At 43.9% G+C, this 27,484-nt stretch overlaps 1 protein-coding gene and 1 long non-coding RNA gene across 2 annotated transcripts in view; one reads left to right on the plus strand and one right to left on the minus strand.

Annotated features, from left to right (window-relative positions):
- The window catches only part of LOC105456570, a 50,534-nt gene that overhangs the window by 13,629 nt on the left and 9,421 nt on the right, over positions 1-27,484 (minus strand). Inside the window, exon 3 of the long non-coding RNA XR_975268.1 lies at positions 9,054-9,166. This is a non-coding gene — a long non-coding RNA (uncharacterized LOC105456570). The remainder of the gene's footprint in view (positions 1-9,053; positions 9,167-27,484) is intronic.
- Positions 6,242-27,484, plus strand: part of LOC105456569 (protein trachealess) — a 75,776-nt gene continuing 54,533 nt past the window's right edge. Inside the window, exons 1-2 of the mRNA XM_011700713.1 lie at positions 6,242-6,537; positions 22,889-22,921. Coding sequence (XP_011699015.1) covers positions 6,242-6,537; positions 22,889-22,921 — 329 coding nt within the window. The remainder of the gene's footprint in view (positions 6,538-22,888; positions 22,922-27,484) is intronic.

Consider the following 27,484-nt stretch of genomic DNA (forward strand, 5'->3'; position numbering starts at 1 on the left):
AGATAGTACATCGTGGTTCGCATTTGCAAAATATTAGTTATCTATAAAGTATATATATATTATGTATATTAAATATATATTAGAACCTATAAAAAAGTGTTGCAACCGATGTGTCCACGACTGTACATGATGTGAGAAATGCTGCTAACGAGAAATGCCTTATGGTCAATCATTGAAAGCTTACAACTTGCACGATGCTTACTGTGTAAGCGTAACGACTCCGATCCATGCTTGTGCAGATCTTAAGCTTCTCATAAGAGAGGCGACATCGTCGGTAAGTCCATCTGGCATTTTGCGGACTACGTAGAAATAGTCACAATCTATATATAGATAGAATAATTGTGTAAAGTGACGGTAGTTTGATGTCGTTTTGATATAGAACTCTTTGTAAATAATACCATAGTAAAATATCACGCCCGAGATCATGCTCGAGAAATATCACAGGGCAATAGTAATATTAGCGAAACGTATCTTTTTTTTTTTTTTTTGGAATGACTGTATCAAATTATCGCCATTTTACACTATCCATTTTTGTGAATTTTTACTTTATATTGCGAAAAATGTAGTACGTCGACCTGCATGAATGGTAGTATGGTCGCTGACAGCTCACTTTTTTTTTTTTTACGTAAGTACCATGTGCTACGAGTAGCAAATGTTTATTAGGCAGAGTATTGTTACGATTGCCTGAAAAATCAAAGTATTTACAGTGATGCTTAGACTCGATAGGGAGATAAGCTGCACTAAATAGAGATATAGAGTTCTATTCAGTATCGATATCTCTTTGATGAGAAATTCGCGTAAGCCGAGTATAGTTCTCAAATACGATGCACAGTCGCATCGATGAAAACAATGATAAAAGGAAGCCTTATACGTACTTTATTACAAAGTATACCATGCTTTCTTGAAAGTATTAAAGAGAAAGAGAAAGAGTTGACAAGATAAAGACAGTACTTTCGCGTACGTCTTGTGTCGCATCAATAAATCATAAACGACGGCGACTATCTCAAATAAATATATTGAATGTTGGAAAGATCGCGCGAATGTGAGGGAAGTTACAATATCATTGAGGAATGCGTAACGAAGAATATGTCGAACTGAATGTTCGCGTGAATTTTTTATGATCGACGCGTGTAAGAAAATTGAAAAGGAAAGTAGTTTTAATTGAAAGTGAAGATACGATTTCAGTCTTTCCACGATTATCGTCTTCGCTATAACGGACGTTGATGTTATCAGGAATGTAATACAGTTTTTCATTATGTCGTAATGAAGCTGTGTTAAGTAAAGCTCTTATTTTGTTATCACAAAAGTGTAATTAGATATCAAATCGGAGATATAGTTCCTACCGCCTAACATGGTTGGGAATGTATCTTAGTTTCGCTATTTTTTCTTCTAATCATGGTGGATTTAATTAAAATTTTGATTGAATTTAGCGGTAAGAAAGTGACTGATTTTTTTTTATTACATCTACGTTTACAAATTACGTCTTTTTAACGCAGGATCATTTGATTATCTCTTGTTAGACGTAATTAACGTAAAAAATTTTTGCTCGGTATTATTTTAACACCAATAATAGATATACCGAGAACGAGTATACAGTGAGAATTTATTGGATAACTGTATAGTTATCCAATAATGAAGTACATACGTACTTACGATTCATCGTGTAAGAGAGTGGCAATTATTTAATTGCCTGTTATTAGACGAACGAACGTCAATATGGCATCGAATACTTTTCGATAAAATATATTAATATGACAATCGTTATTATGACTATGGAATTGTTCGATGAAATGAAGATCTCTGACTTAACGAAAATGATAATGAAACTCAATAATCAAGCGTGACTTTGCACTTACTTTAGAGAATCATCGATCTAACATGGAGACTTATGCATATTGCATTCATACGACTATAGTGTTATAAAATAACAGAGTACCGCACGGAACTTTTTATGCAACGTGTTACTTAAAATGCATGTTATTGAAATCTTTTGTCTCGTATTGTTGGAACCTGAAAGAGGGAATTAAATATCATCATCAGAAAATATTGCTCGAGATAAGAAAGCGTAAAAAAAATTCGCGAATTAAAAGGCAATGCTTTTCATTGCAACAATAACTATTTTAAGTAACGCTTTTCAAGTATACTTTATTTTCGTGTCGCGAAAGCGCGACACAATTTTTAATCTGCCTTATATGAAATATAATAACGTGTATAAAGTACCTGAGAAATCAAAACGCTACTTTAATATACCTATTCTATTATTATCTGCACGCGGTTGAAGGAATACGTGGTAATATCGTAACGATCGTGTCACGCTTATCATTTTACTGAATTTATATTCATCTATATCGTATTATTAGGTATATATGCATGTATCCTTTTCATTATTATCAAAGAGAATTGTGTATGGTTATCACGATGTTCTACAAAAAAAAAGAATTTTAAGAAAAACATTCAGTTCGATAAGTGCGAATAAAGTATTACGATATTCGGTATCTTCAAAGACCATCGTTCACCTCTTGGAAAACTAATGCATTTTTAAGACGTTTCTTTCAATCGAATCAAATGACTGAAATATTAATTAAAATAACACAAAAATGGTAAAGTTGATCGTTACATATCAGAAATTGCATCTATAAGAAACGATGGTTTTGAGAAAGCCGCTAAAATTATATATTAGCGATACATAATATTCTTAGGATGTAGATGTGTAGCAACGCTTCTACTTGAGACACGAGCGAGACACTATTCAAAAAATATCAACTGAGAGTACAGGGTATACGTATAAAGATTACAAATAATTAGTATTCATTTACTTGTCTACATCGTGTTTGACGCTCAAATGGAAGCGATGAACGCAATTTATTATATGCTAATAATTATGTTTTATTCACGTTTCGTGAGCTCATCAAGTTTATCAATTTCTTCGATAAGAAGATCGATATCTCTGCAATTCTCGACTGAAATTTTATTGTCAGTGACAACAAGACTGTCGCAGTTTTTAACAAACTGCAATATTTTTTCTTAACTTCTCAAATAGAAAATTTTTCATTTTCAGCATTCTCTCGAATATTGCTCACGCAAAAGTGAAGCGCGTAAATAGCGTTACTTTACAATTACCAGAGATTCAAATCGTTTTTCCTTGAGTATAATATAGACGTTGCTACGTTTATACAATCTCGATACAATCGCCAAATTGGTTTGCTCAACTCACCGTGCGATTACCTTGCGGTGCATCGACTTTCAGATTTTCATTGCACTTTACTGTATCAAAACGAATCACTGTGCGGTTTGTAAAGTAACGTCCGAACATTATTAATGATACTTTTTTCACGACTTAAAGTATTATACTACATTTTAGACATTTCAAATAAATTTTGAATTCTTGTTCAGAGAATATATATATTTTTTTTATACTCCACGTCTTTGATCCTGTGTGAAAATCCCTGAAAATGACTCCTATTATACGACAAGAAAAGCGCACGCTTTGCGATCATTCGAACATAATGTATGTCGCCAATGACAGCGTTCGCGATCGCGGCGTATTGCCGAAAGTTCAATGATACGGCGCACTGCCAAGTATATCCGCAATAATAATGCGCCTGCAATTGATACAGAGGTACGATGATTGCCGTGTTCCTACGTCCGTTTGCGGCGGCCTTAGTGAAGTCCGTGCGAAGGTAGGGATATTAGGGGTTAAAGGGCACATCCACTATGTTATTACGACTCACACCTGTACCCACGTGTGGTAGGCCAGCGCGGAACAATTTTTCTGCTTAAGAGAATCTACTTAATGGCACGACGTTGCCTTCCTCTCCCTTCCCTTTGCTGACAACAATAAGTCGGCGTTGCAAGTAAATTATCATCGCCGCTCTCTACGAACGAATGTCGCACGCGCACGAATATGTCAGCGGACTTGATTATCATACGATCTAAAATAATACCGCAAAAATAGAAAATAAAGCTAATTGATGGAACGTAATCGCGAAATTGTGCGAACAAGCCATTCTTGATGACTCAATAATTCATGAAATAATAACACGCAAAATCGTATTCGATAAACAAGATACAAATATTTTATTATATTATTCTTTCTTATTGTTACGCTCTTTATAATACAATTCGCAGCAAATTGTAAGATTTAGCCAACTGCCAAACTTGAAATTTCTGTTATTGGCCATTTCAAGCCCTAAGCGACAGACGGCAAACGACAAACGAGCGAGGACTGAATTATTTTTTACGAAAAAGAGCCTCGAACGAGCAAATGGGCCGCATCTTACTGCCGCTCTATGACTCCTACGGGGTTTATTCGTCCCTTCTTACTTTCGGTTGTTTCCTCTCTATCGTCTTGCAACCCCTACTTCAACTCGGCTTACTTAAGCAAGCGAGATCGCCTCTCCACCCACTGGTCGGAGAGTCACCTTGCCTGGCAAGGGTTGAGCGCTGGGCGAGCTGTAAATTACCAAGAGGGCATTTTGATTAAATTTTTTATGGTAGTAGACCGGTTACAGCTCGAGGGGCTGACGTAACTCCGGCTGATTTAATGTGTGCGTTACAGCGTCGCTTTTATTTACCATTCGCGCGGCGAATCCCTGATTAGAAGTAATAATTCCGAAGCTGTCTAAGTATTGTATATCCAGTGAAAGAAATAACACAGTTGTCGTGCGATAATTTGTCGAGGAGCTGAGAATTAAACGCGACAAGGAATATATTAAATCTTTCTCCTGCTTCGTTAATGGAAACGGAAAATGTATCTCGAGTCGAACAATCATTGAGCACCGTTCATGATAGTAATGTATTATCGTTCTTCATCTTTTCATTGATGAAAAATTGATATTCGGTAGCGACAAGTAATGTACTACGGAATGACTGATTTTGCATAAAGTTTTCTCGCGCGAAAATAAATGTACACGAATAGTAAAGATCATTCTCGAAATCTTTCGTCGCTTATGAAACGGCTACTAAGAGAGGCGTTTAGTCGACGGTCGCGAGGGCAAAGTGGCTCAACAAGTGTTACGCCAAAACGAGTTTGCGTCTCTTACGGTTTCGTCGATCCGCGACGCGCTTGTCCGCCCCGCGCGTGGTCAACGAGGGTGTTTCTCTCCTACCCGTGAACTCGCGTGGCAAAGTCGCATATTAATTCTCGCTATATCATTTTTCTTCCCGTAAGTGCCTAGTCCAGTGCTCTGCCCTTTTCGCCAAACATCTCAAGCAGAGATGGAATCCGAACGTATAACGTGAATATATTGTATATGATCATCTCTCGTTTGTTGTCATCTAATCACTCTCTACCTGCTATAGATATCTGAGAACCTAATGAGTATCAAATTTATAAATTAGATTAACATAAATGTATCGAGATATTATATGCATGTTAGTGAAAGCATCCTCGGTGATACCAATGCTGAGCGAGCTCGACAGACTCGTGGAGGGATACACAGGGAGGAAATGAGAGAAAGAGAGAGAGGATAGCGTACTCACGTTCGGACGCGCGCGCACGTGGTTGCGAGAGGGTGAAGTCGCGGCCGGAGTGAGATCGGGGGGAGAAAAGAGGATCGGAGAGGGAATGGAGGCGGGAGGTATCACGCGGACGAGAGTAGGCTGAGGCTCCGCCTCCACGAGGTAACTTGGAATACGGCGCGTCATTCATGGCCGAGCTAAAGGCTGCGCCACTGTTCGGGTCCGTCTGGCTGCAGCGGCTCACCAGAGGATACACTACGGCCGCGCGGACACCTGTCTCCCCCGCAGCATCCGCATCCGCTGTCGCGCCGCCGCCGCCGCCGCCGCCGCGTTCTCCGTCGCGTCGTCGCCGCTGCCGCCGTTCTCGGAGTCACCAGCTGCCACGCCGCGACGGTACCCATGCGTTCACGGCGTTTACGGGTGTACCGCGTGCCGCGAGAATAAAGTACCGGTCGATGGTGCGGTGCTCGAGGAGTTTGCGGATCGTCAAGCCCTCCCGTTCGGCAGGTTTCCGTCGACGGGAAAAGGCTGCCGGCATCCGAGTACCCGCGCGGGTCCAAGTACCGGTGTGGGCACAGGTGCGGGTTAGGGGTGCGAGTGACACGCGCACAGTGTGCAAGTGAGCAGTAGCGGTTGAGTGAATTATCGGAGAGAAAGAAAGAGAGAGGAAGAGGAAGATAGAGAGAGAAAGAGAAAGAGAGAAAGAATAAGAGAAAAAGAGAGTGCGCGACTGACCGAGACGACGGAAGTACCATCGACATTCGTGGTGGAAGGGTGGCGGATGCACCGCGGAGGCGGAAGTGCCGGAGGCGCAGCCGGGGGTGGTATCGTCGGTGGTGCCGGCGGAAGTCATCGTGCCCTCGAATTGGAGCATCCGTCGGCGATGCCGGGCGCACCTGGTTTCCATTGGGGGGCCATGTTCGCGGGTCACCACGCGGCTGCCGCCGCGGGTATGATGCAGCCCCCCATGTCGGCGGGTGGTGAGTACGTGCCAGCCGCGGCGCATCATGGTCCCGCTCATCCCGCGATGCCCATGGATCTACACGTCCATCAGGGATTCCCCTATTTCCCTACCAGGTTGGTACAAGACGCGCGCTTTTTTTTCATCCCGAAAAGAGGGGGTCTTTGAAATGTTTAATTCCAATTATCGCCAAAGATCTCGAGATGAATTTAGTAAAACGAGGCATATGCAGGGTGTATATTGTTCTTACAAATAATACAGACTTCAATAATTTATAGAATGAACTCGTGTGTCCTTCATTGAACACACATTCAAATCTGCGAACTAGTTGTAGCTCTAATTAAATTTTAATCAAAGAAGCATATTAATTCTTTCGAGTCTTACGGCTTTGCGTTTCTTTTATGCAAAAAAAAGGAGAGAGAGAGAGAGAGAGAGTTGAGAGTAGCCTTCGTAGAAAATAGAAAGAACTAGAAAGACGTAAACTATATTACCGCAAAGCCTGACGCCGTCGCATCTACCGTCGCCCAGTCTAGATGCACCGGCAAATGGAGAGGTCGCTTGTCTTAGCCTCAGTTGTTTGCCTAGTCAATATTTCTTCGTTGGGGAAGTACTCCCATATTTACCCATTTCAAGCAAATACTTGGAAAAGTACTAGATATTTTTTAATCTATGTGAGTATTCTGTTAATATCCCGATTGAGACGCGGGTTCACGTTTATTGCAGATTATAATTTGCAAAATCAAATCGTTCTTCTTGGACTACAATCTTACGAAGAAATATTTTAGAAATTACTTTGCGTAAAAAAAAATTACATTATACATATATGCATAATAAACACGTAATTTTTATGGAACGAGATGTGCGATATCGGAGCCTTTATTTCAAAAACACCGCGGTATCGTTCTTTCTTAATACGAATACATACACGCTCTCCATCGTCTGCTGTAATTATTAACACTCTCCATGCCCGTACGCCGCGATGTATAATCGCTCGGAGGAAAGCAACGCGTAAGAACAGTTCTTGTAATTATACTCTTCGTGTGCTTAATATCCCGGCAAATTGTATTAAGATTTTTTCATTTCGTAACTACTAATCTGCCCGGGGAAAATACGAAACACATATACGTCCGGCTGAATTCGCGTCCGCATTTTCGATTGCGCGTTTACAGTCGTACATTTATATAAACATATATTTTTCTTCGGATTATCTCTACGTGAGAGATCTAACACGATGTCAAATCAGTCGAGACTCGTGAGCATTTGATAGCGATTGGCGACGATAACTGATTTTGTTCGAGAGATGTTTGCTTTAGTCCTTGCGATGTACAAGTGTTAAAATACTTATTATTATTAATCTTGTACGTAAAGTATATATGTGTATATTATAAACTGCAGCTATATTCCTTTGGTAAGTGAAGATACGTATCTCTAGCTAACAAGAAGAAATAAAAGCTTTTACAGATACAATGTGTCAACGTGATAGCTAGTCGTATCAACGCCGAGACTAAGCAAATTACGTGCTAATAAGTACCGGAAAGAACACCCGCGGTGCATCGCGAGGGGAGTGAGAATGCGCTAGACGCGAGGCACACGCCCGGCAAAAAACTTATTATAATGCCTGCCTCGTACGAGTTATTAGCATTCCGCTATCAATTATCCTGCCCGTCGTGCTTTCGATGTCGGAGCAACTAGTAGGAACGTCTGTCGCTCTGTATTTATAAAACGTATAATTACGCCAGTCATCGTAACGAGGAAAACCTCTAAAGGGTGTCCCGAAATCCGTGGCATACAAAGAAAAGTCTAGCTGAATTAAATGATTTTTTGCCAGAAAAGAGACGAACTGAAAGATTTCTTCGTTATTTTAGAAAATGTTTCATGGACATCGCGTCGTTCCTTTCTTCGAGATATACATGATATTTCTCTTCGAATAACGATAAATATAACGAAGACACAAGACTCATGTAAAAATAATTAAAATTATTTCATAATTTATTCAGTTTTATTATTTTGTAAATGGAAGCTCTGGTCTCGGTTTCAGGATCTTTATTTCTGAACACCTAGTATGTAACGCCGTGACAGCGCGAATGACACTGACATATCGTCGTTTCGATACGATGCCGCTCGAGAAGTACAGTGTTTTGATCGCTATGATTTTAACTCTCTGCTATTTTTTATTCTCTTCTATTTCCTCCGCGGAAACTGATAGGTGATAGCTCCAGCATGATTCATTGACCGGTTATGTCACGAGCGACGTTACGCGAATAAAATCAATCAAACAGTGAATCTTAATTTTTGGACGGAAGAATACGAGCTTACGAATTTTTAAACGTAAAATTTTTGGTTATGGTGAATATTCCGCTCGATGACTCGTGCGTTTGTCTATAGAAATCATCTTTTCACCTCGCGCCTGTTCGTTCGAGGAATGCTGGTAAAACGGTTGTCGCACCACAGAAATGATAATTTAACGAAAACTCGCGGAGCATTTGACACCGATTCGCGTCGATATGAATAAGAAGTAGCGTTTGCTTGTCAAGTCGAGCGTTAGCGGCCGTTCCGAATCGTTTGCCACAAAAGACCGCGATATTTGCATTGATTCTTTAGAAGCTACTGTGCTTCAAGCAAGAAGCCTTACCTTTTTTCGGCAAGAAGACGAGTGTCTCTTAGTCAATGCTGCTCATTAATTAGACAGGTCGTCTGCCTGTTTTCGTATCGCCGCCCGGGTGTAGGGTACAGGGTTGACGTCAACTAAAAATTAATACAAGTGTTATTATTTACGAGAAAATTATCAGTCAGTATTACTTAGTAGACAAAGAATCTATTGTTGCAAAATGTGTGTGCATGGTATAGTTTCTATAGATGATAATATTAATATCGCAACTCGATGCGTATAATTCTGATACTAATTATTCTCGCTCGTAGACATAAACACTCGGATCAATTCGTGTATTCAGAACGTATATATATATATGCAATGTCTCAGTGACACTCGTCTCAAGATTGGCAGACTACCCAGATATACTAACATTTATCCACACACAGTTATCTGCACGTACGATATAAGATTGTATTAAAATTTCGCTCCATAAGTGAAGAAGCGAAGATAACGAAGAGAGATTTATCGTTAAGATCTCATAAAAATATTTCGATGTGTTGTATAATTAATCGTAATATGTCGAGAAATGCCAAGAAAGAGAGAGAGAGACAAATTTTAAAAATAGGTATATATAATTCGATGTGCGAAACAAATGAAAGAATTTACGTGACTCGAGAAATTTTTGCTTTCCGCGTTCGTTCCCGCACGGAAATTCGGTCTAATTATCGCCGTGTCGCGCATACGTGTGTGTCCGAAGACACGGAGACACGGTCGCACAGACATTGAGAGCGTTATTGAATGATGGGTCAGCCAACTACTAATGGGGCCGGACGCGCGCGAACACAAGGGATTATAAGAAGCGCGCGAGTATGGCTTGCGGCGAGTCAAGGTTGTTGCTGGAGTTACTCGCACATTACATATCCGCCACCGATGGACCGCTGCCTTTTTTTTCTTTTTCGTCGGCAACAATCTTATCGCGCGCATCTTTCCAGAATTTATAATTCGCGATCGAGAGGATGGACGACGGCACCGTCCCAAGTATATGTGTGTTCTCGATAGATCGGGCAATGACTTTCGACGACCGTAATACTCGTACCGTAATTATGATATACACGTTATTTCATCTTCATTTTATCTGAAAAAGATCTCCATCTCGGAAGTGGTTTAAATATCTCGAACTTCAAACGGGACTGACCTCTAATCCCAATCGGATCCGAGGCCAGAGGCGTGCATAGTTTAGCGCGAGGTCTTTGCCCTTTACGGAGCCCTTACGCATGCGAGACTCTAGGGCACTTAATTCGAGTGCGCGATATCGTTGTTCTCGCAAATTCTCTCTGTGTACGTACGAGATAATCTGCAGCTTCTATATGCAGCGCGTTACATCACGAGCATTTGATGGATCTCGTGAGCCGGAGAAAGCCATCGCGAGAAGGACATTCAATAGGTGCAATAGCTTTGGGTCCAGCGACCCTATACTCGGCCGATGTTTGCCTCAGATTCGGGGGACCCATGGACGCGTCGATAAATAACTCGGTTGCGTTTTTATCGCCTCAATTTCGTTTCGCTTCCTCGCCCGATTAGTAGACGAACGCTTTCGCGACTGCAACGCAAACTAATTCGCACCCCCGAGCCGCCCGTATCGAAACCCGTTTCTACCCGTATTTTCTCTCCTCCAACCACCCACCGATCCTTCGTTCTTCCTGTCCCTCTCAGTATCTCCGTTCCCCTTTATCTTTCCCTCTTACCCTCCAACCGCGACGTCGGTCCGTGTCTCTTTCGCGTATCTCCGCACTCTCCTCTCCTTATTCTTACTTTATCTCTGTCCCTTCGTCCGCCCTTGCTTCTTCGGCTATACCACCGTGCAGCCCGGTAGTTGGATGCGCTGACTTTTTTCTCGGCTATCGGCCAGTGGATCGCGCTGCGATCCGCTGGACTGCAATCAGAATTGATTATAGCCTGCCGAAACTCCGGCGCGGCGCGTTCATATTATACAACTCGCCTGCGGCTCTCGTTCCTTCCTTGCTCTTTCCTCGCTTCTTCCTCGCTCGCTATAACCGCGCATCGTCGTCGTCGTCGTCGTCGTCGTCGTCGTCGTCGTCGTCGTCGTCGTCTCGTGCGCGACGTCAACCGTGCGCTCGCTCGCTCGTGCGAGCGCAAAAGGACGTTGCGAGCGCGGCCCTCTTTTTTAAAAGTACGACTTTTAATAATATTCCTAAAAATCAATCTTTTGGCGGGTACATGGTGTTGCGCGTGTAGCAGCGCTGCGTCGATCGGTTATCGGAGAGAAACGCGATGAGGGAAACGCGTAGACGATAATATCCAAGATTTTATAATACACCCGCGGTAATGATCGGGTCGCGCATCGATCGTACGCAACCCGTTCGTGCAATGTAAAAAGCACACGAGGACAGCATTGTTCTTTTGATCTTTTTCAACCTTTTTAGCTAGCGAATTCTTCTCGACGTTAGACGTTTTTTTCATTCCTTTCTTTTCTTTCGCCTCATCAACGTTTATTATCTCGGCAATTCCGGAACGATTATTAGCTATGAGAACGTTTACAGATTTAATGTGTATTCTTTGATAATAATACTACGCGTCAAATATTTCGTCGAGACGAGCGAAATGCAGAAGGTATAACTAATTATACCAACGTTGCATTTTACAAGTATTACTCTAGCAACGTACGTTCGTGCTTCTTGCAAATTCGTGTAACGATTAGCAATCAGAAAGGTATCTCGGAAATCTTTTAGGGGGGTACGGAGTCAAGCGATATTCTATAGCATCGGAAACGTTAATTAATGGGTCGTACATCAGTGAATCCTGAGGGTGTGTGCGTGCGTGTGTGGCGCAGAAGTGATTTAATATCCACTTTAATTAGTTTGAAAAACGCCCATTGAGAAAAGAGAGGGCCCCCGACATCTTGCACGCTACTTTGATACGTTTTATTTCAATACACTTGGTGTATCAAGGCCGCTCGCGGTGCGGAATTTAGTATGGTGATACAGACGCACGCGCGGGTTCTTTATGAGAACTTCATTTAACGCGGGCACTCGATGCTCTGCCACGTTCGGTTCGAAAGCAATTACGGCTTACTCGAAAAATCAATTCCTATTCTTCTCGCCGAATCTTCTCTGCGAGCACGATACGCGAGCGCGGAGCGGCGCGTTTTCATTCGACGATTTTATTACGTGTATTCGGTCCGTGTTCGTTCGTCGTCGATAAGACGGCGATTTGTTCCGACTTTTTCGTTCGTTAGAACAATGTGCGAGAGAGATCGGATTGCTCGATTTTCTTGCACAACGCTCGGAGATTTTATCCCGTCCCGCAAACTGACCGTACAGCCCTCGATCGCCGCGCATTCCATTATATTCGATGATATTACCTGAAGCGTAAAACGACGCTTTTTCAGATTCTCTTGTGTTGTGTTTCCCAGGCGTCGACTCGAGATCTTTTTGCGTTCGCATTACGTGAAACTTATTACATCTTATGCAACTAATGCTGAGGGATAGATACCTAAAGGCGATTCTCGCGCCTGAATGGGTGTATCGTGCGCACATTAGTTGTTCGTAGAAAATAATTATAATGTTTTGTTTATTGCAGTTGGTAATTAACAGCACGTCGATTACCAGCTGCAATAAGCAATAGTTTCAAAAGAAAGCTGCTTATTGAGGCTTGTAATAATTTTGTTTACGAAACTATATCTCGCGGTAATTATAAGGAAAAAAAAAATATACAGTAATCGCTCCGAAACTGCGACGTTCTTCGATTATCGAGCTTTATCTTGAGCTTTTTTCGAATCGTTAAACAGCACTTTCCTATAATGGTCTAACGTTGAGGCACACTACGCCACGCTGCAATAAGTCGTTTTCGCGCGGGAATTGGCCTGGCCTCCAATCAAGTTTAATAATGTAGATGCGGATCAGCGGATAAGAACAGGCTACTGATACCGCCGCCGCCGCCGCCGCCGCCGCCGCCGCCGCCGCCGCCGCCGCCGCCACCGCCACCGCCGCCACCACCGCCGCCGTACCGCGTCGGTTCTGCTCGTCGGACGAGCCACAAACGGTATACGTTCAGCTCACACTCGATCTTATGCAATTTGCAACATCACGAACCTCGAAGCCTTTAAACGCGGCTGCGATCATTAAATCACGGAAATATACTAATGCACAGAACATAATCTGTCTTTTGGATTTGCAAAATGCTCCTGATAATAAACAGGATGGGGAAATGAAATTTTTTCTCTTTTTCTTTTTAATGACGAGATTCTCGTAATGCCTTCTCCGTGAATATGAACATTGTGCATTGACATTTCTCTCGGAATGAAAAATCGATTCCTCATCGAGGCAATCGATGCGATCAAATTGCAAAGTATAGAATCTCCTTCCGCGAGCGTCGATGGCGTAACTATAAATCGCAAGAAAAGTTTCGGCGACGTCTCATTGTTACAGCCTGTTGGAAGTTAATAGGCGACGAAGAAACGGCACCGAGTAGTCGGCGAGTTGGGTGTTGACGCTACATGGGGGAACGGAGTAAAAAAAATGTTTCTACGACCCCTCGGCAGTTTCCGAGCTCCCCAAAGTCTTCGAAGCGTAACTTAGCATACTTTATTTGATTTTTTGTATTGGATAATAGTCTCAGGTAATAGGGTGCGGCGCGCGGAATCGGAGGGGAGAGGAAGGGAGAGGAGAGAAAGAGAAAGAGAGAGAGAGAGAATTGCAGGGAGAGAGCGAACAAATTTTCACGCCCCCATTACTTGCATTAACGAATTTACATTTTTTAAATGGAAGGGTCGAACTCTCAGGGTGATAACTTGCGGATCATTTGTTCCGCGAAGAAATGAAACCACTGCCGATATTGCGTCTTAATAAAGAATTGCTAACATTGCAGAGAGATGTGTTCGCGATTACAGCCCCGCATACATTATACCTACATCTCTAATAAATGATCCTCGATAAAATGTTGACAGCTATCATAATAGTACGGTAGCATGAATTTTTTTGTGCCGTGTGTGGCATACATAGTGAAACAAGAGCTGATTTATCACTTACCTAATAGTATCTTTATCTAAGCGAGCTACAAGCGAAATTGCAGCTCCGATACGAGCCGCTACCTGGATAACACGTTAAAACCGACTGTGCGACTAATGTTAGGTTTACAGCTAGCCGCGGGCAGCGTGAAAATATCAATGGTTACGCTAGACCACTTCCCGCGATTAACTGGTATTCGAACACCGGTAGCTGCTTGAGAAACTGATGTCGATACGAGCCTATAGTTTAATCCGGGTCACGCAGACCCGGGGGGATGGACTAGGATTAGAGTACATAGATCAGAAGTCGTTATCCCCGACGCGCTGTTTGCACGGCTGTAGCTGGCGAAATCAACACTTTCGTCGTTGATTTCAGACGTGTAATTTATATGTTCACATAAAAATACGTTTCGACAGTTTTGTATAACAGCTATTTTCATGAAATATATGCGCGTCAAAACTAGTCTTGTCTCGTGTACAATCACTTTCAGATCGTTTACGTTAAAGGGCCGAACTATAGTAAAGTAGTGCAGCAATATGTAGCGGCGCGATGTCTTCGGTTGTTTGTGATCTTTAAAACATATGTTTCTAGTAATCGCTGATGCGGTTATATCATCGAAGGCAGGGTAAGTGAAGGGGGGAAGACGAAGAATTGGGGGAACGCGCACGGGGCGCGAATCTATACATATTTAATGAGAACGCGCCGCAGTTGTAAAAAGTAGCTAGCGAATCAAGCCCCAGCGGAGCGAGTCGCGGAGCGGAGCGGAGCGGAGCGGAGCCGAAGCCACGGCACGCCGGATACTTTTATTCAAATCTCATCCGTCGCTCCGCAAAGACGCGCTGGGTGCGAAGGGTATATCAAAAGAAAAATACTCTCAGCGCCTTTCCCGCATGCATAACCATAATCCCCGCATAATGTATATTTCAAAATCTTCCGACCAGCATCGAGCTCATTACTATTAGATCGATACGTACCCTTCGACCCCTCTACGCTCGCGTCTTCGCGCCCGCGAGGGCGCACGCGAATGGGATCCCCGCATTTTGCATATCTACGATAATCTATGATATCTGGGCAATATAACTTTCAAGCGAATTCTTTGACAAACAAATTAGCTCGATATCTTCGTGCGACAAAAGATCTGAAAGTAAATTATAATTTCTTTTCTTTCTCTATAAATTGTTACTATAAAACTACTTAAAGTACAATGTATTTAAAAAGATTCACGTCTATGCGCGTAAGTAAGTCTAATTAATAACGATACAAATTTATTCTAAAGCACCATCGAGTATCAAATTAATAATTATCCATTACGGCATCAAATATATTCATATTTAACGATATTATGAGAGAATAAAAAAAAAGACAGATGTACGCCCGTATGTCGCCTATACGCCAGTTACGCACTAGCAAACTGTGAGTCGGCACCAGTTAGGTCGAGTTGAATCGAGTTGATAAGGTTAACTAAGAGATACGGAGGCGTAGGGAGGTCAAGTGACCACGTGGGCGGCACTACACGTCGTCGGGACATACCATCTATTACCATCGGTACGTATTGTATGGGTGCAAACGCAAAGTCGATTTAATATTGTAATAGAAAAACATGTTTGACATATATATACAGATATACATATATTTATTTATTTAAAAAGAGCAAGAGCCATTAAAATCAAACTCGATTGGAAGATTTTTAAGCATATACCTAACGATTCCGACACAACTTTATTAATTTATATAATCTTCCGTGATATTTCACTATACAGCTACCTTTTCTAAAATCTATCAGATACTCGAGTGGTCACATTGACAAAGTACCAATGCGAGCACGAATGATTCGATGAATAATACAGACCCGGCGCAATTAGCCTCGCCGCGTTTTCAATTTAATCGGCGAATTACCAATCCTTCGGGGAACGAAGACTCGTTCTTGTAAGAACGACTCCCATACGTCGCACCACTGCGTAACGGGACGAGCTGCACGGCCTGGCGGGCAGCCCGTTGCGCTTTGGATTCGATGCCAACATTCAGTAATTCGCGAAGGAGTATGTCGTTGCAACGGAAGAGGCAATTAATCGTCAGATATGGACTCGCGATCAGTCGCTGCGTTTCGATCCAACGCAAAGCTTTCGCGAGTCCCGCTCCAAACTCCCGCCGCCGAATTAAAAATAGATGTAGCCCGTAATAGGCGTAACGAGATAATAACGATGTCAATACTCGGGAGTTTGGCGAGATCGCGTTTCAATTTGCTCGTGCTCCGCGTCCGGGCGCAGTTGAAAAGCCGGTGGAAGCCAGTGATTTTCGCGAAATGGTCATCGTTGCGCGCGCGGCAATCGATAAGCTCGCAGGATAAATGATGATAAGTTTTATGCATAATTTTCGCGATATGGGCACTGTGAGATCATATTTGAGATTCGATAAAAATTACATGATATAATGTGAGACGAGACAGAGAGAAAGAAAGAGAAAGAGAGAGGAAGGAGGGAAAGGGAGAGATTCGTAGCCTGAAGCTAATCGTCGGTGAACCGCCGCGCCGATTCGTATCGTGGCGTTTTTATCGGACCCGAGCTCGAAAGACGATTACTCCGGGATCGTGTCTTTAAGACGCGTTTGCCGACGATGCGCCCCCTCGTCCTACCTTCGTCTTCTTTCACTGACAGCGATACTCGAGCCATAACTTTTGCCATAAAAATCCTTAAACGAGATAAGAGGCTTGTTAATCGATGCACCGTGAAGGAATAAGTAGGGAAACTCCACGTGAACGTAAAGACGGTAACGACGATAGTCGACGTATAATTTGCCCGATTATGTGGTACGAATTGTTTTACGTACGGTAGAGAATCGCGAATTATATTCACGAAGCAACGTCACGATCAACTAATCGCGCACCGCGACCAGTTGCTCCCTTGTGCGTTTTGCACGCTTTTCTACCACGGTTAGATGCTACCGATATTGTATGATCTTCTCTTCTCTTTATTGCATGTCATATCATATTATATATCTATATTTATCGCTTCTGTAAAGGGTTGTCAAACGCATGTATTCTAATTCTCTATAGATTTAACTTTATCATATCATCGCGAGATAATACGGATTTGATTCCTCAACAAGAGTACACGAGTTACGAAACAACATATAATGTTTTCTCGCGAGATCAATTTATTTCAAGTCAAATTCAAATTCGTTCGAATTCGGGGAAGTTGGCAATGGCAAAAACGGATCGGAATGCGATCGGAACTGAATCGGCAGGCAGCGACTCGCAAACGAGACGGTATGATTATCTCGCGAAAGAGTAACGAATTTCGATCCGATGCAAATGAGGCGGTTCTGCGGGGATATCGTAGGTCCGATGGGCCCCCTAAGTTCGGCCACGCGCACGTGCACGCACGCACGCACGCACGCACGCATGCATACGCTTAGTACGCGCGTGCTGTAAGCTAGTCGAGCGAGCGGACACACGCAGACATTTAGGCGCCATGGCTTTCGAGCCAATAAATCCAGAGTGCCTCATTACTAAGCTTGTCTCTTTAATTGAAATCTCGTGTTTTTCCAAACACCTTTTTGCCAGTCGCGCGACTCGGAGCTTTTATTTAAAATCCAGCGACACCTCTGGCCGATATCTCGGCGTTACGGATGAAATGCTTTGATATGTCCTGTACTTTCTTCTTTTTTCTTTTTTCTTTTTTTTCTTCCTAGCCAATTGCCGGCCTCCGTCGCGGTGCCCTGAATCACCAACTTTGCGTTGCAAAAAATTATTTGCAGGCAAAACATCGCCGCGGGCTTTTCGGTAGCTACGTTGCGATCTAATCCTGTAGGATCTTTGTAGGAGATCCTTTGTAGGAGATCTCTGTCGAAAGTATCTTCTGGGCTTACGAGTAAACTCAGAGTTTATGTTTCACCGCGAGCCTTGACAAAAGTGAATAAAATAAAATGCGGCGAAGCGCAGCCGGTGGGAACAAATGAAAACTATTACACATGACGTTCGGAATTCAATATTAAAGCTTATAATATATGGTCGTGGGCTGAGAATCGATCAGAAGTTAACAGGTTGAATTTTACGACTCAACGCGACAACATAACGCTTCGCATTACGGCACCACTACAACGACTTAGCTTTCGTTACATCGTCGAAATAATCCGCGCGCGAAGTGGCAGTAGGTGCGTAACGCTACCACCTTATACTTACACGTAATATCCCCAACCTTCTTTATTGCCCGATTCTTTCTTACATGTCAACGTCTTCGTGTAGCCTTTGAAGTATAACGCTACCTTCAATTTTCGTTATCCTCTTCCTTTGTCCGAACACCCTCCTCGACAATAAACGCGCGAGTTGTTAACAAGATATAAATCTTATCGCGTTACGGTGTAAAGTCGCTCATTTTCCTATCGTGCGATATATGCGAAACGGCATGCACGAAGAACATTAGCGTTACGCCATAAAACGTTAAGTGCGCGTATAGACTATTATATCATATCACTTTATGTCCTTTAATTCGATACGCATCGAGGTACGGTAAACGTTGGCGACATTTTTCTAATATCAAAATCAGAACCTGATGGCAATCTATATAGCAGTAGGCCGACTTACGTACGCGAGAGAAACACCAAGTAAAGCAACTCTAAATCAAATTAACAAAATTGTTTCAATGGAAATACTTTCATAACTGTCGCAAGGTGAAAAAGGATCACGAGAGAAAGGGAGGAAGAAAGAGAGAGAGAAAGAGAGAGAGGCGGATATCCCAAATTAGGCGTTGCACACGCGACGTAACGTAACGCGCACGCATTACAAGCCGGTATCGCGGCTTTTTTTGCCGCGCACAGCCGCGTACGTTATTGCGCCGCGTTAATTGTAAGTTCGGAACATATCTCGGCCGCTAAGAAACACATTCCGGTTTTCGTCGAAGACGAAAGAGATCGGTGGAACTCCCTGCGATGGTACTGGCAAGGGACTTTTTCTCCCGTTCCGCTCCTCGTCGTCTCTCGTCTTGTCCGCGCCCGCGGACGCAGATGCGCGAATGCAGGGTGTGGTGGGCACGGGGCAGGCCGGCTGCTGCCATCACTACTACTGGTTTCTCTTCTTACTCTCTCTCTCTCTCTCTCTCTCTCTCTCTCTCTCTCTCGCTCTCGCTCTATATCCCGGGGCAAGAATGTTCCCGTGTTGGTTCGATTAATCAGTCGTTTTTCGTGTCCCCGCTCTGGGCCAATAGAGGGAGAAAAACTTAACGTATGTGATAATGCGCCAGCTATGCTCCCGCTCTCCCGTTCCGCTGGAACGTAGGTCGTGCCTGCATATAGGTATACCGAAACGAGTCGAGAGAGACGACGGTGCACTGACCGGCAGCACTCCGCGCTCCGCTCCGCTCTGCGCCGCTTCGCTCCGCGCCGCGCCGCGCCGCACCGCACCGGGGTGCTGTCCCGCGAGGGACTCAAACTTTTTTCCCGGCAACAACTCCGAGGATACGTAACCATCGTTCGGATCACTCGATTTGTTCATCGACGAAGCGCGTATCTCTTTGCGACCGAAACTTTCAATGTTCCAATCTGCTTTGTACCTATACTAACGTTCGCTTCGGACAGAAATTATCTGTGCGCATCGATGAGATTGAAAACATTAGAAGCTGTGACGCATTAGGAACTTTCATCAACGTAAAAGTGATGTGGATATTATTATATTAAAATTATTATACATATAATTTTTTGTTATGATAAAATATCTTCTTATTTGAATATAATGATTTTCATATGAATCTCGATCGTATCGATAAACAATTATTATATTATTATGTATAATGATGATTTTATAATGCATTCAGCATCGATTTAACGTAATATTTCACGATTTGTTAGATTCGAAAGCTTTTCATTCGCGAGTCGAATTAAAGTTTCATCGAGTATGAATTACGACGTCCGCGAAACGAAAATAGCACCGTCAGCTGTAACAAAGTTTCGCTACATTCAAATTCTGCTAACGCGAAAATGGTACCTGTTACAGCGTCGTGTTGCTAGTCGACAATGTTACATTCACCTGACTCGCTTAATTCGCTGCAAATGACATATCTCAGACTTAGCGAACTAGAGTTTAACGTCTTAAACAGAGCATTAAATAAATCATTTGCATAGAACAACGAATGCCCGAAGCAATTATATGTCTAATACGCGTAAACATCGCGTAGACAAAAATATTATAAAGAAAAATAATTTTGCTATATCGCAGCAAAATCATTTCTGCTACATTTAATGTGAAATCAGATATATTTTGCTCTATAACTATTTATTTGATATTATAATAAGATCTGTTTTGCTGCAGGCAAAACAAATGTATTTTATTATTACAATAAAATTATCGCCAGTAGAAAAACGATATGAGAATAAAATATTAGAAAGATTAAATAAAAATCTTCAGTATCCGTATAAAATTTATAGTTTCTCATTTCTCATCATTCCCTGCGTTAAAGAGCATTCTTTAGATCGGTCGTCGCCGAAAGCTAGTGTGTTTTCAAGCGTGCGTGCGTGCGCGTGCACGATCAGAAAGCGGACTGTCGCATTGCCCGGGATAGACATTTCGCGCAGCCGGCGTATCCAAAGTTTAACTTTACACCGGGAAGGGGGGCGGGCGGCGAAGGGAGCCCGGAGCGTCGTTCGACGTGATCGCACCACGTGCGAGTCTGCCCCCGGTCCACGTATTATGACTACTTGTAGAGCACGTTTGCGGTCCCTCGCTCGTTCGTTGCGAGACGCCCGGAACGCGCGCTCGGAGACTTCCCTCCGCGCCTCTTCTCGGCGACCTTAGCGACACATGGTGCGCGGCGCGAGGAGGACGAGGCTCCGTTTTCGCTTCGGAAGTCTTTCGAACTCGTTCGTTCCCGCATCCTGTTTCGCGAAATGCGGGAAACACCCGCGAGAATTCCGTCTCTAATATTACATGGGGAAGATTTGTAGCGCAAAGTCCCCCGACGCGTATATTCCCGGTCGACTGAAACGCGTGTTTCGCGTCTCGTATACTCTCGGAGAAATATAATAGAAAATACTCGAACCGGTAATTCCGTTGCGCCGTTACGATATCGTTGCATCATTTGCATTCTGTGTGCGGCGTGTTTCGCGAGGGTATTTGAGCTAATAAAATCTCAACACCTGGAACGTTTCATTGGGTACATTACACGCAAATCTCGAGACGCACCCTTTAATTTCCTGCACGCGATGACGAGGATAAACGGGATTGCCTGTAATGACCGTTAACTTACTCTTATAGGTGGCTGTAAGTATACACATTCCACTGTTGTATGTGTGCTTAAGCAACGTGACTAATTGTAACAAGTCAAACCGACGAACCGTTCGAAAATGACGCGACACAGTTCTGCCCCAGTTTTTCCGCCGATACGTAATTATAAATGAATGTGCAGGTGTTGAGGAATTTATAGCAACACATTTAATTATTTCATATCGATGATTATATATCACCGATGAAATAATTGAAGAATATTCGTGACTATTTTAAGAAAACGATTTATTGCTTTTCGTAAGTGCAAGGGGTGTATTTGATTTAGCGATCCCGTTGATGAATGTTCCACAATAAAATTTGAATTCTAATAAAATTATCGCGTTCCGTCAAAGGTGCCCGCTCCTCCGCGCGGGTATTCGCTTCCGTATTCGTACGTCCGCGTGCCACTGCGACGCTAGCGTGGAGAAGCCAGACGCGGACGAGAGTGAAAGAGCGATTTGGTGACATCAAAGTTTAATAAGCGCCATAAGCCGATCCAACCTGCGATACGCGCGGCTAAAACTCGCCGAGCAATAAAAGCAGTAATAAAGCGTTCGCCTTTCTCACGTCCCGCCCGCGGATGAAAGAAGGAGCGAGGGTGGCAGAAGAGAGGAAGGCTCGCTCGCTCACACGGTGGTTAGCCAAAAGGTTAGAAGGGCGGGAACGCATTAGCGGTGGAAGGTGGCGTGCTCATAGAGACGTCCGGCCGCCCAATTACTCCCGCATTAAATCAATGTTCCTCCACCCCGCCGACCATTCCTGCCGTCCCGGTAATAAACCGCGGCCAACATATCTGCACGACTTACGGCTCATCCCCCGGTGTCGCTCACCCTCGTCTCGCTTAACCGGGGACGTCGCAGGAATGTGCGTTCTGTCGTAATATTTGGCTTTAAATCATGTCGCGCTGACAGGCCCCACTTTCTCGCGTTTCTTCTGATTCATCCGTGCAGGCGTATCCCGTCGTAGTCCCGACGAATCGCGAATTTCGTCACCCGGTGACGATGCCCGCCGGAGGCTCGCGACTTTCTGACGCGAATGACGTTCCTAAGGTAACGCTCTGAAGATTATATGGCACTGTTCCGAATTTTTTTCCCAAGATATGCTTGATTGCGAGGAGAATTTTAACTTGTTCATTGTATATCACTTTCTGGCGGATAAAAGTTATAAATTTCATTTTCTTTTTTTTTTTTTAAAGAAAAGCAGAAAGTATTTTTATGATTTGTTCAGGAAAAATAGAAAAAAAGGTCCCCAAAAACGGATGTATACGGTGGCATTCAACCGCAAGATTAGGTTCGCGCGCAATTTACGACGGTGATCTTATTCCTATCCGAGCTTTCATATAAAAGCTTTTTCCTGTAAGCTGCGACACGGGATTTGGACTTTGGGGTTGAGCATAAGAGGGGCATTGCGCCGATCGGGCGCACCGCGACGAATTAGTAATATCTGTACAAGCATCGACTTCTGCCGGGTTGCCTTAAAGAATAATGCCGCAATACACCAAAAGACGATAGACGGTTACTTAAAAAAAATCTCCATTATAAATAAAATAAAATAATTGAAATAATTAAAACTAATATTTTTCTAATTCTTTCCAGGTATCGAGATGACGCACTCTGCTGGACAGACAGGTAAGAAATTTATATTCTCGCATTGACTCGTTTTCGCTTACACTCATCGACGCGAATTACGAGCGTTCGAAAAAGCTTATGATCTTTGCAAACGTTAGTCGTTGATGAACGGGTGACATCCCGGCAACGCGTCAGAGCGAGGAGGAAACCGATTTAAGCTAATAATACAAAGCGACGCTGTGAAAAAGAGCGCTTTCGATGGAAGGTCGAAGAGATATAAAAGCTTTCGTTGGCGATTGATACAGAGAGATCGTCGTCGCGACGCAATTCCATTGTTCAAAGTGAGCGCTGCGGCGCGTACGCAGAAGCAACGAGCGAAGCATCGAGGTCTAGGGCACATAAGGTTCTTACTCACAAATATAAATCTGCAACTCTCTCGAGTGACGAATAACGAACGCGCAGAATCGGCACGAAGCTATTTTACGGACTACCGTACGTACACGCGTGTATAATATACATATGAAAATATACGACGAAACACACGTCCGAAGCGTCTTACTATGTTTGTTACACTTACGTGTCTGTCGAATATCAGATTCTTGCGTGTCCTCTTAGGAATTTGGCTGTTCCGAAAAGTGCACCCTCGAGATTTTATAAAAGATACGCGTGAGTGAGTAAAATCGCAACGACCAACACGAAAAAATCGACATAAGTTTTATGATGTTGTTTACAGCGGACCGTGTGGTTTATTCGAAAAACGCACATCCGCAAATGGATCCATTATGCATAATCACGTGGCGCGTAGGAAAGTATAATTAACGATGGCGAGAGAGACGCGGATACCAAACGCGCGATACTCGTATCGCAGTAATTAACCGCGAGCGATTTCACGCTAATTGCAAACAACGGCACGCGATTAATGACACGCGGATCGTTATCGGTTTAATCCCGTCCTGCCTGTGTACACCTCTCTGTCACTCGCGAATCTTCGAGCTGTCCCGCATGAAAAATACTCGCGTCGCGGTATTTGAACATGCTGAAATTAATGAGACATCTCCGGCACATTATGCGTCATTAACGCGGAAAATATATCTTGACAAATATTAGCGATCGAGTCTCGGAGAAAATTATCTGAAATAGCACGCGACGATTGAGAAAATGTATCGTTTTGGCGTTTTATACGGCATAAATTATATTCAAAGTGATTATTAAGCAGAGGCGATTGATCAATAAAAAAAGGAGCACTAGGATAAAAAGATGCATAAGGGTTATCTGCGAAACTCGTCCGGAGCAGGTTGATAATTATTGAAGTATCGATTAAATGCTCCGTTCGCCTTGATTGATCAGCATTTATATCGTGGGTACATCTACCTTGTCGGTTCCCTACAATTTTAAACCGGGTACCCGCCACATCCTCTATCGCGGGCTTTTAAGCTGTAATGCGCCTGTTTTCGTTCCTGCTAATAGCGCCGTTAAGAGAGCGAAATGTTAATTATATTACTCATAATCGCCAACGCAAGATTACCTGATGATCTTTTTTTGTTATTTAATTTTGATTGTACACGCGGTCGAAGAATTACCGTGATTTACGATTAGGTCTACAATCGTTATTGTAGGATCGATCGCTCAAGATTTCTTAATTATAAATTCAAAAATGCGACGAGGACGATCGTGTCGCGCACCGCGACACGCGGGGACAATCTCGTCGATCGAAATCGCGGGCGAAACAACGATAAGTTTCGCCCGCGGCGTGTTCGATGCGCGCCTCGTCCGGTTTCTCCACGTCCGCTCGAATTCGCGCTCGCGCCTCACGACGATGGTAAATGTCGACGGAGATACGCGCAGTTGCGGAGTTTACCGAGCCCTTAAAGAATCGCGGGCCGCGCGTATTTTTTTGTCGACCACCGCGATTTAACTGGATGTCGTTACTACGTTGTCGGGCATTGTTGTCGGTCCCCGGGCCCCGTTCATCGGTTTTACCCTCGCTTCTCTCAGCTGCGTGGAGCGGAGTCGCCCTCTCCTCTTCTCTCTCTCTCTCTCTCTCTCTCTCACGCCGCACACATCCCGCGTTCGCTCACCCGCCGATCTCCGATCCTATATTTATTGTATCGAAGAGACCAGAGCCGCCGCATTCCTCGCGCATGCGCCGCCCGTAATGAGCGGTCTCCAGTCTCCTGTCTGTCTTTCCATCCGTCTGTCCAGAGGACCGGTCGACCGGTCGCCTTCCATGCCCCCTACTCGTCCCTTCTCGAGAGAGATCCCCCTTCGTGCCCCTCTTCCTTTGCCACCGCCGCTTCTGCCCGCTATTATTCGCTCTCGCTTGGTTCCCTCGCTATTCTATCTCGTCACTGTCGACCGGGACGTTCGTCCATATCCAGATACACGGCGGACCAAGTTGCACCTTCCTCGCGAAATTCATTTGGCATCATGACCGATTTCTCCTCTTTTTTTCTTTTTCAATCCGTCCAATCGAGGTATAGCGTTAACGAGAATATGAAAGAAAGACGATATTGTTACGCTTATCCGGATAGTTGTAATAGTGTGGCACTATTAAACCAACGCACAAAAAGTGAAACCGCATTTTGCATCGCCTTAACTGGTAACTCGATCAGTCAGAAAACGTCCACGCGTTTAGTTCTCTCGCAGCAGTTACACGGACAGGCACCTTACGCAAAAACGTTTCTTACCGAATCCTCGCTCAACTTCCCGTTTCGAGAGATTGCAGTATTTACAATCGGTATCGCGAAAAATTTTCTTTACTTCTTTTCAGCAGCCTTGGGTAAACCTTGAAAATAATTTCTCGTTTGCGAGAGAGAAACGCGACGGGAGAAGGATTGAGGCGTTGAAATGAAACGTTGAAATAAGGTGTACGGATAAAGTATAACGTTCGCGGAACCTATCGCGAGACAACAACGACGACGACGACGATGACGACGACGAGAAAGAAGCCCCGGGAGCGCGGGAAGAAGGATGAAGTAACGAACGAGACAGAAGCGCTCTCGAAGTAGACGAGGCCTGATGTTTTATGCCAAATTAAACGATACTATCCCGTACGCCACCTCGTAGAGACCAGTCTTCGTTCCACTGCCATTTTCGGAAAACCGCATTTTACACCGGCTTAGCCGACAAAAAGCGTGTATAATTGCGCACAATGCGGCGGACAGCCCGACAAAAATCCGAGCGTCGTTTAATAGCGCGCGCGCGCGAACTTTGGAATCACGGCGCGACAGTGACCGAAAAACAAGCGATGCGCGATGGTCCGTGATTCTAATGCCGCGGCTAAAACCAACGCGTGAAAAACAGGGCGGATTTACTACTTGGCGATCGGGTGGACTGCGATCCGGGTACCTAGGCGTATAACCTATGCCGCACGGCGGAATGCTTTGAGCGGATCCGATACCTATTAAGATCGTAGAAAACGGATCTGCCTCGAAGTTGCCTAGTCAGGACGATCCTTCCCGTCGATTCGCCACGCATTTTTAGCGCCAGCGATACAAAACGCTCCGAGTTAGTCGCGCCGCATACCTATAGCTACGCGTCCGATACATCGAATTACATCACTGGCGCGATTAATCCGTATGCTCGGGACGCGAGAAGAAGCTCCTGAGGTCGGGAGCGAAACTCTAGAAATAATCATGGGATGTGTTGTGATAACATCACGAAAAGTATAGATCGAGAGAATATATCCGTTTCGATTCGAACGATTCCGGATTCGTGATCCGTCTCGAGCGCGATCACAGAGCAGACGCGATAAGGAAGAAATAGAGAAAAGACGTGTGAAGAGCAGAGCCGCGCGGAGAACACGAACGATCGTCGATACGCACGCGTGTACTTTGTGGTCACCCGTGGGGCTCTCCCCATTCAACCGGTGGCTTGACTCGCCCACTCGTTCGTTCATTCATACGCGGGGAACGCGATTTGAATCGATAAGCAAAACTCGGAAGCGTGTCTTCCCGCTACCTCCCGCTTAAATCCGCACTTGACCTTCAGAGCGGCAAAAATCATCTTCGCTCCTCTGATTACGTCGCCAGTCGCGGCGTGTAAATGCTCCCAGCTAATATTACAATATTAATAACAATACTAATAAATAATAGCAAATAACAACTAATGAGAATATCATCCTTGCTTGCTTATGTTAGTATGCTTCTGCCATATCATTGCAGCTTTGAAGCAGGATGCGACATAAGAAGTATTTTATCGCGTGAAATTTAAATTTTTTTTACAATTGAATGTTTAAATCGAAATTCGTTTTTATTCGTGCAAAGTAGAGAAAGCGACGACCCGTCGTAAGGATATAATCCCATTAGACTTTAATCGATGATCCCCTCCACAGTTCGACGCAATGTTAGGGTCGGCCGAGGGATAAGGTTGCGGCGGTGAAAATAGATACACAAGCTACCGCGGAGAGATACTGCAGCGTTTTATTGGCGTCGCGGGGTTCCAGATCTCACAATCGGTCAAATGAAGACAGAGCACTGGCGCGCTCCGCTCCAGCCTGACAATGTTAAATCTCGACTGTCGGAGTGTTGTTCATATATGAATATATATTTATTCTACAGCTTTCATTTGTATCTATTCAGATAATTTTTTTTAGTGTGCCTGCCGATAAGTGTCCTGAAAGAA

The sequence above is a fragment of the Wasmannia auropunctata genome, unplaced genomic scaffold (assembly GCF_000956235.1).
Source record: "Wasmannia auropunctata unplaced genomic scaffold, wasmannia.A_1.0 LD335634.1, whole genome shotgun sequence".
In the NCBI taxonomy this organism is placed as follows: domain Eukaryota; kingdom Metazoa; phylum Arthropoda; class Insecta; order Hymenoptera; family Formicidae; genus Wasmannia; species Wasmannia auropunctata.